Below are 12769 nucleotides of genomic sequence, written 5' to 3'. Positions count from 1 at the left end.
TCTTTATGCGTCAAATAATAATAATAATCATACACGGCTGTCCTTTACCGAACCACGCTTTATTGTCATTTCTTTAAGTTGATTGTGTAGGCTACTGAGAGATGAGCTAATACTGGAAAGGAGAAAGGGTCCTCTTGAAAACGTCAAGTTTGTTCACCATACTTATTTTACATAAAAGTCTGAATAAATATATTCGGATATTGTGCAAATTCATGAAGATTTTCAGGTGTATGTAGATTTCTCTCTCTTTGTATGATTCGAAGCATGCAGCATTAAAACGCAAGAAAACGATTGAAAGTGTAAAATGTTTTATTTAGATGTTTTATACTGTGCAACAGTCACAATACAATAGCTGTCAATAGTCTACAATCGACCAATAAGACAATGAACACTGAAGACATCAAAATGTTGTCCAGAATAAGAAGTCTGGGGTATAACAGTGGCTGTTTGTCTTCTGACAAATCCGTGTATGTAATCGCTTGAAAGCAGTCTGAAAGATACAGGCTGTGTGCATGCTAGGCTACAGGACTGGAGCATGACCTCGAGACCAAACGGATCCAAACCGGCTCAGTAGAGCAAATCTTTCAGTAACAGCAAAGATTAAACTTGAATCTCCAAGAACTTTGAATAATACAAATTATTACGCTGACTACAACTTAACGTTGCATTTCTTCATCCTTTTAACACGCAGTTCTAATATAGTATTTTGAACTATATATGCGCCTTTCTTTGATACATTATTAAAGGCCAGAATATACCAGAAATTTTTAGTAACTACCCCAGAAAAGGCAAACTAAAATCAAAAGTAAATGCTTTTTTTAATCATGCTTTTAAAGAACATTATAATACACATGTAAAATACAAGCAACAGATAACGCAATTTGTTTAGGGAAACTGTAGACCGAAAGTAAAAATATATAAAAGGTAGGTATAATTCAGTAATTTTTGCATTTTTAAAATACCACAACCCTCGCTCTGCGCTCCACTTTGCAATCAAATGGGCCTCTAACCTTCTCACGCAAACTTAGAAATTCCAGCAATGTGTCGAATGAAGAGCGCAATTTCCACTACGTTAAAGTTACATGTATAATATATTGATAATAATGACAAAAAGAAATGGATCTACATGACACTACGTTGGCATGGAAATAGCTGGATTATATCTGGCGTTGGCTTCATCTTGTAGTCCCATCTCCATCATCCAGACGATGTAGAAGATCCGTTCAGCGCTGTCTTTCGCGCTTTGTTGCCATAGGTGAACTGTCGATTTGGGCTCGTCATCGTCGTGCCGTTAATAGGATTGGAAATATGGGTGAAATGAGGCTGTGAGGGCTGAACCAGTGTGCTTGGACTCGGTAGAGGTGAGGAGGTGGATGGAACTCCAGCGGGACTGCTGGCCTTATCGCTGGCTGAATCGCTTTCAGAGCGGTTTGTATTGTTCACGCCATCTTGTGGATGGGTTATCTTCATTTTTTTACAGCTGGGCCGCACGCGGTATTTCAGAGGCAGTGGTCCATTCTATAGAATGTGCGAAAATAACAGAAGGCACCTTTTTATTGAACAGTGATACTGAAAAACTAAAATTCTCAAACCACAAATTAACTAATTATAGAAACAAATAAATTACCATCTTGAATATTTCACTTACTTTGAGATTTAAGACCAAGTGTGTAAAATAACAGTCAGCAGTCAGATTTGAAAGTAAAAAAAAATCAATAAAAATCGTGAGAACTTACTCTTCTCCAAGTGTAGATGTAGGCAATGTCCATTAATGTGTAGTAATCCTTCAAAGGCTCATCCTCATACATAACTTCAATCTATTAGAACAAAGAACGATCATATTAAAACAAGCACCAGTCAATCAATATCACACCATAATGAATGATGCAAGATCAGCAAATAAATAAATAACAATACCATTTTCTATAAAATTATGTGATGAAACACTAAACTACTAAACTTCCACTTTAGCAAACAGATTTCAAAAAAGGCCAGAAACGTCATCTGCAATAACACAGATCACATTACCTGAAAAGTAGGAGGTATATCCATTTTGCTTCTCAGAAATTTCCTCAAATGCATCACAGTCATTGCAGCAGGGCACTGTAAGTATCTTTTATTATGAACCTGTGTGGTTAATAATAAAATAAATAACACAAATATATTATACAGATAAGCTTTATTATTGGTGAATCTGTATCACCATCACTACAGAGAAAAAAGGACTTTCAGCATCATCAAGTACTTCTTAATTACCTCTTCTTTTTGCCTCTCATCTGTGCTGCCTTGCTGTTGGGCCCTTAACAATAAATAGTACAATTGTTGTAAATTAAATACTAAATTATAACTTGTTTCAAATAAAATATCTTGAGCTAGAGAATGGCCACTTCAAATTTTTGTACACATTTTTAAAGCTCTTGTAACAGCACAGACAAATATGTTGACAGCCAAAATCACTTATACAGACATATGTAAACATACCTTTGATCAAAAAACTCAATTGACAGACTGATAATTTCATCATCTGTGATGATTCGCTTGTCTTCATCAGCAACTTCTCCTCGATCCTCATTTGATCCATTTGCAGCTTTGAAAAAAATTAAAGGATGAATCATATAGCTTAAATTTCAACAAATTTCAACAATTAGACTAAACAGTTACACAGTCTGTTCAAATGGTCATCCTAACAAAACCAACTTATTTACTTAGGTACATTAAATACTTACCATCAACAGATGGGTGTTCAGCATAAAAATCTCTCCTACGCTTCATTTCATCTGCACAGAAAAATGCATTTCCAGATCAAAGCATGTGTAAATAATTACAAACAATAAAAATAATCTTTCACAGTGACTGACTTACTTTTGAAAAGACCAGGAACCAACTTGTATACAATGTCCTGTAGAGTTTTGTCAGACCTGTGGGGAGAGGGTTGTTGGTCAAACCTTTTTTTTTCTTGCATTTCAAACAATGCTCCTGCTGCAACCAGCTCAAATTCATGTTATTTACTAATTCTCACATTAAAAGGCATGAACAGAAACACAATATACAGCATTTGAGATAGAAACAAACAAGATGTCAGATGTATGCATAATCACAATGAATTATTTTCCACAACAAGTGGAAAAATGGAACAGATAGTGATTTTAAAAGTTACCGAATATTGAGAAGTGGCTTTGTTTTGTGGACCTGTACATCACATATGGGACAGTATTTACTGGTTTCCAGGTACCGGACAATGCACATTTTACAAACTGAGGATTAGAAAAATGTCAGAGCATAAGACACATGGTCTGGGTATGTTGCATGATTTATTATAGATATAGAAAAATATACTATAAAATAAATAAACAGCACATATACTCACATGAGTGCAAGCATTCTATGATTGTTGTTGCATCTATGAAATATCCACCACACAAGACACACATCAAATGAGGATTGAGCTCCGTAATCTTGATCCTTGTTGTACGATGCATCGTCATGGGATGGAAAAGATCCTGCAGGTGCATCAAAATAAGATTATACAGATTTGGAACTATAAACAACTGCCAATGAAAACAATTATGAGGACTCAATTACCTGAGACCTTACCATTTTGTTATTATGTGCTGTTGCATATATTTACGGAATAACAGAATTGGCGCAAGTTTTAGATCATCTCTCACACACGGGTCATGTGGGGCTGTGAAACGGCACGATTGCGATGTAAATGATCGTTAAATCGCAGCAAAGTCAGATTCGCTACGCTATACACTACATAACAGACATAAAACTGCATAACGCACCAATATACTGAATCAGTTATGAAGACAGTCTGAGTAAATGAATTTTACGTGACGAACACTTCTTACGGTTTCTATAGCAACTAAAGCTGCGTTACGTGGCAACGTACCAAGCAGCTGAAACTGAACGTTCCGCGTAGAATGCAGTGAACGCGCAAATTTCGATTTAAAATAAGCATCTCGCCCATTAAACATGTTATAACTGCCTTTCAAAATGACATTGCCTCTTAAGACCTGGCATAAAGAGCTGAAATAAAAGACTGAACATTCATGTTATTGATGATTCTGATCCTGGCTTTGCTTTGACATTCTCTCCCTCCTGGATCTCTATAGTGTTGCAACAGTCGTTCATTGCCCATGAATGCACCTTGCATTAAACTGATACCCATTTGACATCATGATTGTCGTCATACGTTGCTATGTATTAAGTTTATTTACGTTTGTCACAAATCCTGTTTTTGAAACCCCTTATTACGTCGGGGCATGCTCGCCGAAGACAAGTGCTATGAAGTGCTGAAGAAGCTCACAACCGTGCGAAAACGACCAGAGTAAGCAGTAACTTTCATTAGTAATAACTACATGTTCTCAAACTCGTGCTGGATGAAGCAAAAGTAGGTTACTGCAAGTAGTTATAAAATGCGTTTTAAAGATTATGTAACTTGCTGTAAAACAATCATGCATTAAATGGTGATGTCATCTGTATGACAATTGGAAGTTAAGCCATCAGACTATACAAAACGATTTTAAGAACACGCGAGAAAACCAAGCACCCGACACTAATTCACTCATTCTAATTTCACGTGAGAGGGTATCAAAACATATGATGAATATACACATCTATAAGACAACTTTCAAGCCCAGATCAATCTACACAGGAAAAAATGTCAACCTGTGCCCTTGCTTATTAAATAAATAAAGGCGTCCATCCACCAGTCACGTAGAACTGATGCAGTGCTGTTTGTTCGTGCAACATCCCTTTCGGTTGGTTATAAAAAGAAAACCACAAACTTTTTGAACTCTGACTAGACAGGCATTCCGGCGATGGTGGTAGCATACGTAGGCTATAGAATAAATAACTGTCAAAAGGAGGAAATGACCCTTATACATGAATTGTGCCATGTGGGAAAGTGCCGAGTTTACAAAGCCCTGCCTGGCCTATTTTGATGAATACAGGTAGCCTACCATAATGAAATTCCACCTGATTAAGCAGATAGAATACTCGAAATGCTGGCAGACCGTGTTAAAGTCATCAATATTATAAATAACACGTCACTTTATATTTAACTCTAACATTGACAACTACAGGGAGTCAGAGACGTGATATTAAACAAACAACAAAATTCGCCCAAGTCTCAGGTATACAAATTGCGGTTTCTAAATAAAAAAACATGTGCGCAAATGAATAACCTTGTTAATAAAAAAAATATCTAAAACAAGATGCCGAAAAAAACTCTATATTAAAATATTTTTCTTCTTGATGTGAAAAGCCACAGTAAGGCTTAGCCTACATTATAGTAGATAAATAAATAAGCGAAAACTTATAGTTTAAGCTTATTTTTTATCTGAGTGGTAAAGTACAGTACTTTGACAAATGTGATAAATGTGTTTGTCAAAGTCCAGCAAACTGATATAGCCAACCAAACCCCTGTGTAAGACAGGGTATCGAGAAGCATTCTTCAGGTCATTTGGACAAATGAAAGAAACCACTACAAACATTTTAAATATGTTAAATAAGTACCTGAGTTTATAAATGTGTGTTTAATCAACCACACATCATCCGTGAAGTGAATGTTTGCGGTCAACGGCTGAAAGCTTTGTCCTGTATCTCCGACATCATGACACGTTTAGGTTACCGTGTAAATTTAAGTTAAGAAAACACACAAATAGATACAACTCAGCAAAAGGACGAGTTTATCCGGTTGTAAACATCATACAGATCGTATATCTATAAAATCAGATGGCTGCTCAATGAGACAACGAACAGAAAATCCTTTAGAAATCAGCCTCACATGAACAGTCGACCCGTTCCTACCCGATTTCGCGTGCACATCAGGATTCATTATTAACTAAACCGTTTCATTTAGCCAGAAACGCCAAGCGAACATAATGATACCCATAACTGAATATCATACAACAAAACAGGAATCATTCGCACAGACAGAACACGATATTACTAGATAAAATTACTCAAATCTATAAGCACGCGGAGAGACGGATCCAGCGCTGCGTTCGCGAGCCTGTCAGTTCCCGCATCCACTCTAACACACGGCTCCATTTTACGCTCACAAAAACACAGATGCATTTAGAGCACAGAGTGTAAAATTAGACATTGGTAAGGGAAGATATCGAAGAACACATACCTTACTGAACAGGAGCGAATAGTCGAGCCTGGAGGTGGTTAGACAATGAAAGTTAGGAGGCGATCAGTAGAAAATGAATACGAGCCAAGCGGCCATCTTGAAAAGGGCTGCAGACGCTGTCAATTGCAATAAGAGAACAGCGGAGCAGGGCGCATTTCAATAATAAAAAAAATAGAAAATGTCCGGTTGTCGATGTGTGTGCTGCGCTCAGTTGCAGATTTGTAAGCGCTCTTGAATGTAGACCTCCCGCCAGTAAAACGGCCAGGCTGATGTGCGTTTTCTCTGGGCTAGCGCCTTCAGTCTTCTCTTCGAAAAATGCTGCGCTGATGGTTCAGTGGAAACTGACACCGTCCCCAAAATGGCTTGTAGTTCGACCGCCCCGTGCATCACGTGATCTAATTCCTTAAGGGTGGCCTGGGAATATGTGTCGGTGTATTCAGCGCTGCTCGTGTTCAGCAAATAACAAAGAATTGCGTTTCAAAGTCTGTTTGACCGCGGTCCAGCTTGCAAGGTTTACACAACAGAATAGGTTCTTGTAGGTCTGCTTTGAACCGTTTGCAACTTTTGTCTGCAAAATGATCTCTATCCCTCAACAGCTTTGAAGAATGTAGGTAATTCATAACGGAGACATTATCAATTTACCATAAAATCCGAGTCACCTAGAGGGTCTATTCATAGAGAGTCGGTTAAACTAAATAGCGCAAAGGCGTTGAGGAAGCAGTTCATACTTTATGCAATCACATGTTCAGACTATTTAACCCGATAGTCTGTTTCTAAATTAATTCGTGGTGGTGAATGTAATGCAGAGGGCAGTAAGAAATCTGCGCACGTTCCACTTATGGCCGGGAGTTCACATAGAAAATAAGTGCTATTTTTGCTGCTACAAATATGACTCAATAACAGTTTCGTAGAGTAACACAATAATTTTGCATGTTCTCATTAACTTCAACGTCTCAGCCTATAAAAACCTGTCCTGACCCTCAGCCTTAAGAAGTTTTAGTTTCTATAGTTTATAGAGACACGGTGCGTTGTTTGCATTAGTAACGGGATCCAGAGATCAGACACTAAATGTCGATTTTATTTTTTTTTCCGGAAACATGCGTTTATCAACAAAGACAGATGACTGAGGTCTAAAACAATTACACAAATGCAGCTTTATATCAAAGTGATTTTTTTATTGTACATTTTATGAAAAGAAGCTACAGAATACTAGTCGATATAGGCTATACAAGAAGAATTCAACAAAGAAAATAAAAACTGATGGGGCACTGAGTCCTGAAGGAATGAAGCGTTTCGTTCATTAATCCTTGGCATCCGAAATCTAGAGATCCAAGAATCCAGGAATCAAGACTGGGTTGCCCTCTCGAGACTTTTTGCTGCGTCCTTCATTTTTCCAACCAAATCCTAGACACAATTCAAACAATCCAGTTGATCCACCAAATACGTGTACATGTTATTTCCTACCATTATTTTGCCAAGTCAAATTTCTCTCTCGGAGCTAAACATAAAATGAAAACTTATGCTGCAACACTGTTCATGTAGGCTAATATAGTCTTACATCCAGGTTATGCATATAGTCTTAAGTGCCAAAGCACTCTTTCATTTCAAAATAATCAGTTGGTTATCATCGTAAACCTCGCAAGCTTTGAGTTTTACGCAAACAAGTTAATAACATTATGGAACCTTCTGGTTTCAGTTTCCTAAAACTTGTGGGCCAATTCAAAAAGTGAGTTGCTGGGATATTTGTTACGTGATTGTGACCATGATTGAGTGCATGAGAATTTTATGACTTGATCTTTCGGACAATTCACCTTTGTGTCACCCCTACAACAAACACAGGCATCTGTGTAATGACTAACATAATAAAATGACCAAGCAGGCTTTTGCAGAGGCAGAAACCCAAAGCTGACATTTCAATATAGCTTACCATAGAATCAATGGGTTATATCAATTAACGGTCAATAATAATAAAAGCAATAGATTATTGTTTAATAATTGATTTCAAGTCTCAACTGCGCTTGTATGTTTCTTTAGACCAGGACTTCTTGTACAATTAGGATGGCTCACAAAATGTAACTGTAGGGAGACAAAGTGACCTCTATGGAGGATTAAAGAAACACTCAAATAATAAAACTGTATATTTTACCCAAGCCTTAAATAACCTCTTGATCAGCGATGTGAATCATGTCATGTTAAAGTGTCTTTAATACTAATTACTTGAGGATAAATCAATGATCATGCAACTTTGTCGTTCACAATAAATACCTGAAGTTGGTCCACGGTGCAACTAAAATTAATTTCTGAAGAAGCGCCTGCCCTCTGCAAAAGTAACCAAAGTTTATTCAAAGTGAAGAAGAAAAAAACAACAGCAAATACTGGACATAGCTATATGTACTACATACCTCTGTGTTTAAGGAAATCAGGTATGACGGCTGATTGACTTTATGCACATGGCTATTCTGTCGAGAAAAACAATGATTATGATATAATAATGTAGTATTAGAAACACTAACTTATAGAAACAACGTACCTTTATACAATACTCAAGACGCCATTCAGCATCCGTTATATGGGGAGGACATGTATCAATGCTGAGGAGCATAAATAAATAATAAATAAACTATCGCTGCGGCCATTAGAGTTACACAGATTTTGCATTCATTACACTCTGCAGAACAGGAAAAAGACACTACTTAATTGGTTGTGGTAAACAAAGTAGCCTATATAAAATTTCTCACCTTGACAACAAAGATTCCAAATTTTTCTTGTGTTTCTAAAAGAAAATAAACATTTAATATGCTGCAGTGCAACTGTACTTTCATTCAGAGGATGCGGATCATCGGCATACAAAACATTACCTGGAATGAATTATAAAATGCATCCACTCTTTCATTCTGGAATCTGACGTCTTCAAGACATGAGCTAAAAGAGCACACGAGATTTTTAGAATGGAAAAGTGTTGTTGTTTTTTAAAAAATGCTAAACAGTTTTATATAATTTTCAGAAGACCATTTCGGATCATGTTACCTAATAGTTGATTTATCTGCATTTTGCTTAACGCCTTCCAGAATGAAGGTCGTTGCCGCGGTATGGCAGTGTTTCAAGGTAGTCTGGTCGATGTGCCTCAATTCTGGGTGACCTGCGAGAGATGAAAAATTGCTCTCAAGAGAAGCTGTTGTACGTGCGTGAAAGAGAACAAGGGGACAGCTCACAAGACACGTAGCACTACGTGAGTTGTTTTGAACTGAGCCAACTAAACTAACAATGATTTGGCAATACAAACGTACAATTATTTGCCATGCCTATTATGCGCATTAACAAACGGAGACACAACGTAGATAAGCGAGAAAAAAGAGACAAAACACATGCTTATCGGATAACTAGCGCAGATGAGGTATTTTACTTGGATGAAAGACATGCAGACTGCGTTTGACCATAACCAAGTAAATGTTCATGAGCACTTATACACATTTCAGTTCTTAAAGAAGAAGAATGCATCGGTTATCACACCATGCGTTAACGTTATATGTGTTTTTAGCTTAGCTAACACGGCTAAGCGGAGGATTCATTACACTTTACAGTGTTAGCACAGTATGCAAGCCACAAGCAAGGATAGCGACCACAGTGTGTCAGCCCTTGCATAGCTTTAAAGCTAGGTTATACATAATATGTGCAGCCTTAGAAAATAACATCAGCAACAGACACAGCGCAGCGCGACTTCCTTCTTGTCTGGAAAGCACCGGAAGTAATGCAGCACAAAGAAAAAAAGCTCAACCATCTTACCTAGAACGCTTTCGCCTCGAGAGGAGACCAGACTGTCGAACGCGGCCTCCGTGAATATCGTAAATGATTTCAGGTTGAACACATTAGGATCGGCCAGGGTTTGAAGCCCTTTCATCACTGATTCCGACAACTCCATTTTGAGCAGACTCGCTAGCCTTGGTCACATGAGCGCGTCAGCTGATCTCAAGACTTGAATTGTCGGAGAATGAGACACAGTACTGATACACAACGCAAAGGCCTATATACTTGCTGTTTTGCAATATTTTATTGACATGTAACCAGAATAAAAGAACTCGCATTGTTAACGACTGAAGCATGATAGTTTCCGCATTTTCAGTCCTGAGTGCTGGTAGACTTTTGTCTGGCGACACATCCGTATTTCTACCACTGCATGTCTTTATATTCCAAAATATATTAGAATGATTCTTGTGGAGGCAGAATTCTAAAAGGCTTTAGCGCAGCTTCATTATACTGCTTTTTATTCAACAAATTGTAGACTGTACCGCTTGCAGGCACATCATTATTTGTTAAGCGACATAAGATATTCTGTAGCTGTTTGTCCACTTGACAGGCTCAGTTCTCCGTTACTCTGCCAGTCACCTTTGGAAGATAAACCTTAGCTATAAGTTACTCCTCTTAAACAGCTCTTTTGCCACAAAAAGTAACATATTGTTTTACAAAATACAGAAACAAATCGACTTTCAACCGTATAGTTCCAAAAGCTAAGTAATGAGGGAAGATCTGAAATGTTGCAAAGCACAACTTAGGCTACTTTAACTTTTTTAAATGATATGGTTTTACAGCTATTACCCTCTTAAACATTTACAGCCTTTAAAATATTTTTCACTGTATATATATATATATATTTACTTATTTATTTATTTAGTCATTTAGCAGACGCTTTTATCCAAAGCGACTTACAAATGAGGACATATATATATTTTTTTAAGATATAAAAAGTTCTTTATGTCACAGATTAGTGGTTTATGCGTCCTTTAAAACACAAGTAACTCTAAAAACTCACATTTCTCGCATGACATCCGGTTGTAAAGTCTATTTTGGCTCTAAAGGGAACCTTTATTTTTATGATTAATTACAAATCAGTTTAACAAAGTTGTCATTTTTACGAGCGTTGATCAGCACTGAAGAACCAAAAACTTTAAATTCATAAATGTTATACTAAATTAGTATTCCTACTAATATAGATTAATAAAGAATACAGAACATAGGTGTTCAGATATAGAATAGACAAGTGCTAAATATTTTACTATATATAAATACAATTATTTTGTCTCTTTACGATCAAGATTTCTGATGTTCCAATTTTATTACATAAAAAAAAAGATTAAAGGTCTACAGAAAGTAGAATCTGTCAGACAATTTAAACGGAGTATTGATAATATACTGACAGTATTGATAGAGATTTTAGTCAAATTAAAGTTCAAATTTGTCCTCCTTTTGTTGGTTTTCAATAAGTTTGGCAGATGATCTGCTCGCCGCAATGTGGATAGAATCCGTGATGTTCATCAAATAAGTAGTTGTTTAATTATTAAGCTATATTTAATCTTCAAAAATACTGAATGAATGATGATGTCCTTATATGTATTTGCATGTTTATTCTGTCACATTTATTTATTTGCTATTTTATTTGTATTTATTTATTTCGTTAATTAATTCATTCGTTCAAGCTACATGAAATATTCCTTATCAAAGTACAACACCTCAACGATATAATCTATATATAATTTATTATAGAAATATTATTATTATTTATTTTTATAATTATATATTACTATGAATTTATTTATTATTATTTTATAATTTTAGCAATACTTACACTTATTGTGTAATGTTTTATTTTGATTCATATATGTTTGGTCAAATATTTTCTCACACTGATAATGCAATATCAAGAGGTTATGCAATAAATGTTAATACGTTACGGGTGTTTTATCATTTTAATCATTTTTAACATCGAACCATGCATGTACTCGGTTAAAAACATTCTGTTAATCGGGAAACCTTGCTTTGCAGCCTTTTAATATTTGATAGAAGCCTTAAGATTGGGGGGGGGGGGGGGGGGGGGGGCTTTCCTCGATTTTATGATACGCAAAAGAGTTGGTCAGGCTATTTGCGTTATCACCCCGAAGTCAAATGGCATAGGCTATAGAATATGCTGATGACCCATATTATCCAGTTTGTTTTAGTTAAAGAAGCACACCAAATGTAGAAGAACACTCTATGTCAGAATAAGAGCTTCGAGCAGTTTTAAGGCTGAGCTGCAGCCCGAAAATAAACTGCTGTCATTAAAGCATCTCCTGTCTGTCGACCTTGTCATTTCAGAGTTAAGCAGTTAAACGCTTCCAATCACTTTTCATTGAATACAGAAGGAAAAGTCTCAGTAAAGCGTTTTTAAAAGAATTTCAATCAAGTTTATCAACGTCAATATATGCAATTCAGCTATCTGAAGATGTATTTTTTTCGAAACCCTCAAACAGAACAGCGGCCATTTTGGGTAATGCCCAGACAAGAGATTGTGCAACAAAATGGATGTGACGTGCTACTTATTAAGTGTTTCACTGAAAAACTTTCAGATACCAACCAGCTGCTAACTAAGGAGGTTCTTAGACAGCAAATGTTTAGAAGAAACTTCATGCTAATAGGGGAAAACTCTATGTTTCAATTAACCTTTTGCGCCACTGGTGCTTTTTATTAGGGGGAGGAGATATTTAATAGCCATTAGCCTATTGTTATGGGCTGTTTTGTTAAAATAACAATTTTATTGCTTTGTCATTTTCTTCACACCATACAGCAAAAGCTCTAGGGTCAATATGGAGAGCC

The 12769-nt window shown here is 36.5% G+C and overlaps 1 protein-coding gene across 1 annotated transcript; it reads right to left on the bottom strand.

Moving 5' to 3' along the window:
- Nucleotides 1-293: 293 nt before the first annotated feature.
- LOC306865018 (uncharacterized protein) lies at nt 294-10074 on the bottom strand. The gene is made up of 18 exons (XM_079409346.1): nt 9849-10074; nt 9173-9447; nt 9004-9067; nt 8884-8918; nt 8676-8736; nt 8548-8604; nt 8411-8464; nt 7497-7549; nt 6389-6587; nt 3368-3500; nt 3158-3254; nt 2863-2918; nt 2727-2777; nt 2482-2587; nt 2257-2299; nt 2029-2127; nt 1737-1817; nt 294-1518 (listed from the first exon to the last, which is right to left on the bottom strand). The coding sequence occupies exons 1-18, from the start codon at nt 10062-10064 to the stop codon at nt 1198-1200; spliced, it is 2001 nt and encodes a 666-aa protein (XP_079265472.1). The 5' UTR covers nt 10065-10074; the 3' UTR covers nt 294-1197.
- Between the last annotated feature and the right edge of the window lie 2695 nt (nt 10075-12769).

Source organism: Barbus barbus (assembly GCF_936440315.1).
Source record: "Barbus barbus genome assembly, chromosome: 46".
In the NCBI taxonomy this organism is placed as follows: domain Eukaryota; kingdom Metazoa; phylum Chordata; class Actinopteri; order Cypriniformes; family Cyprinidae; genus Barbus; species Barbus barbus.
The sequence above is the reverse complement of the archived record's forward strand: the minus strand, read 5'-3'. Positions and strand labels throughout refer to the sequence as shown.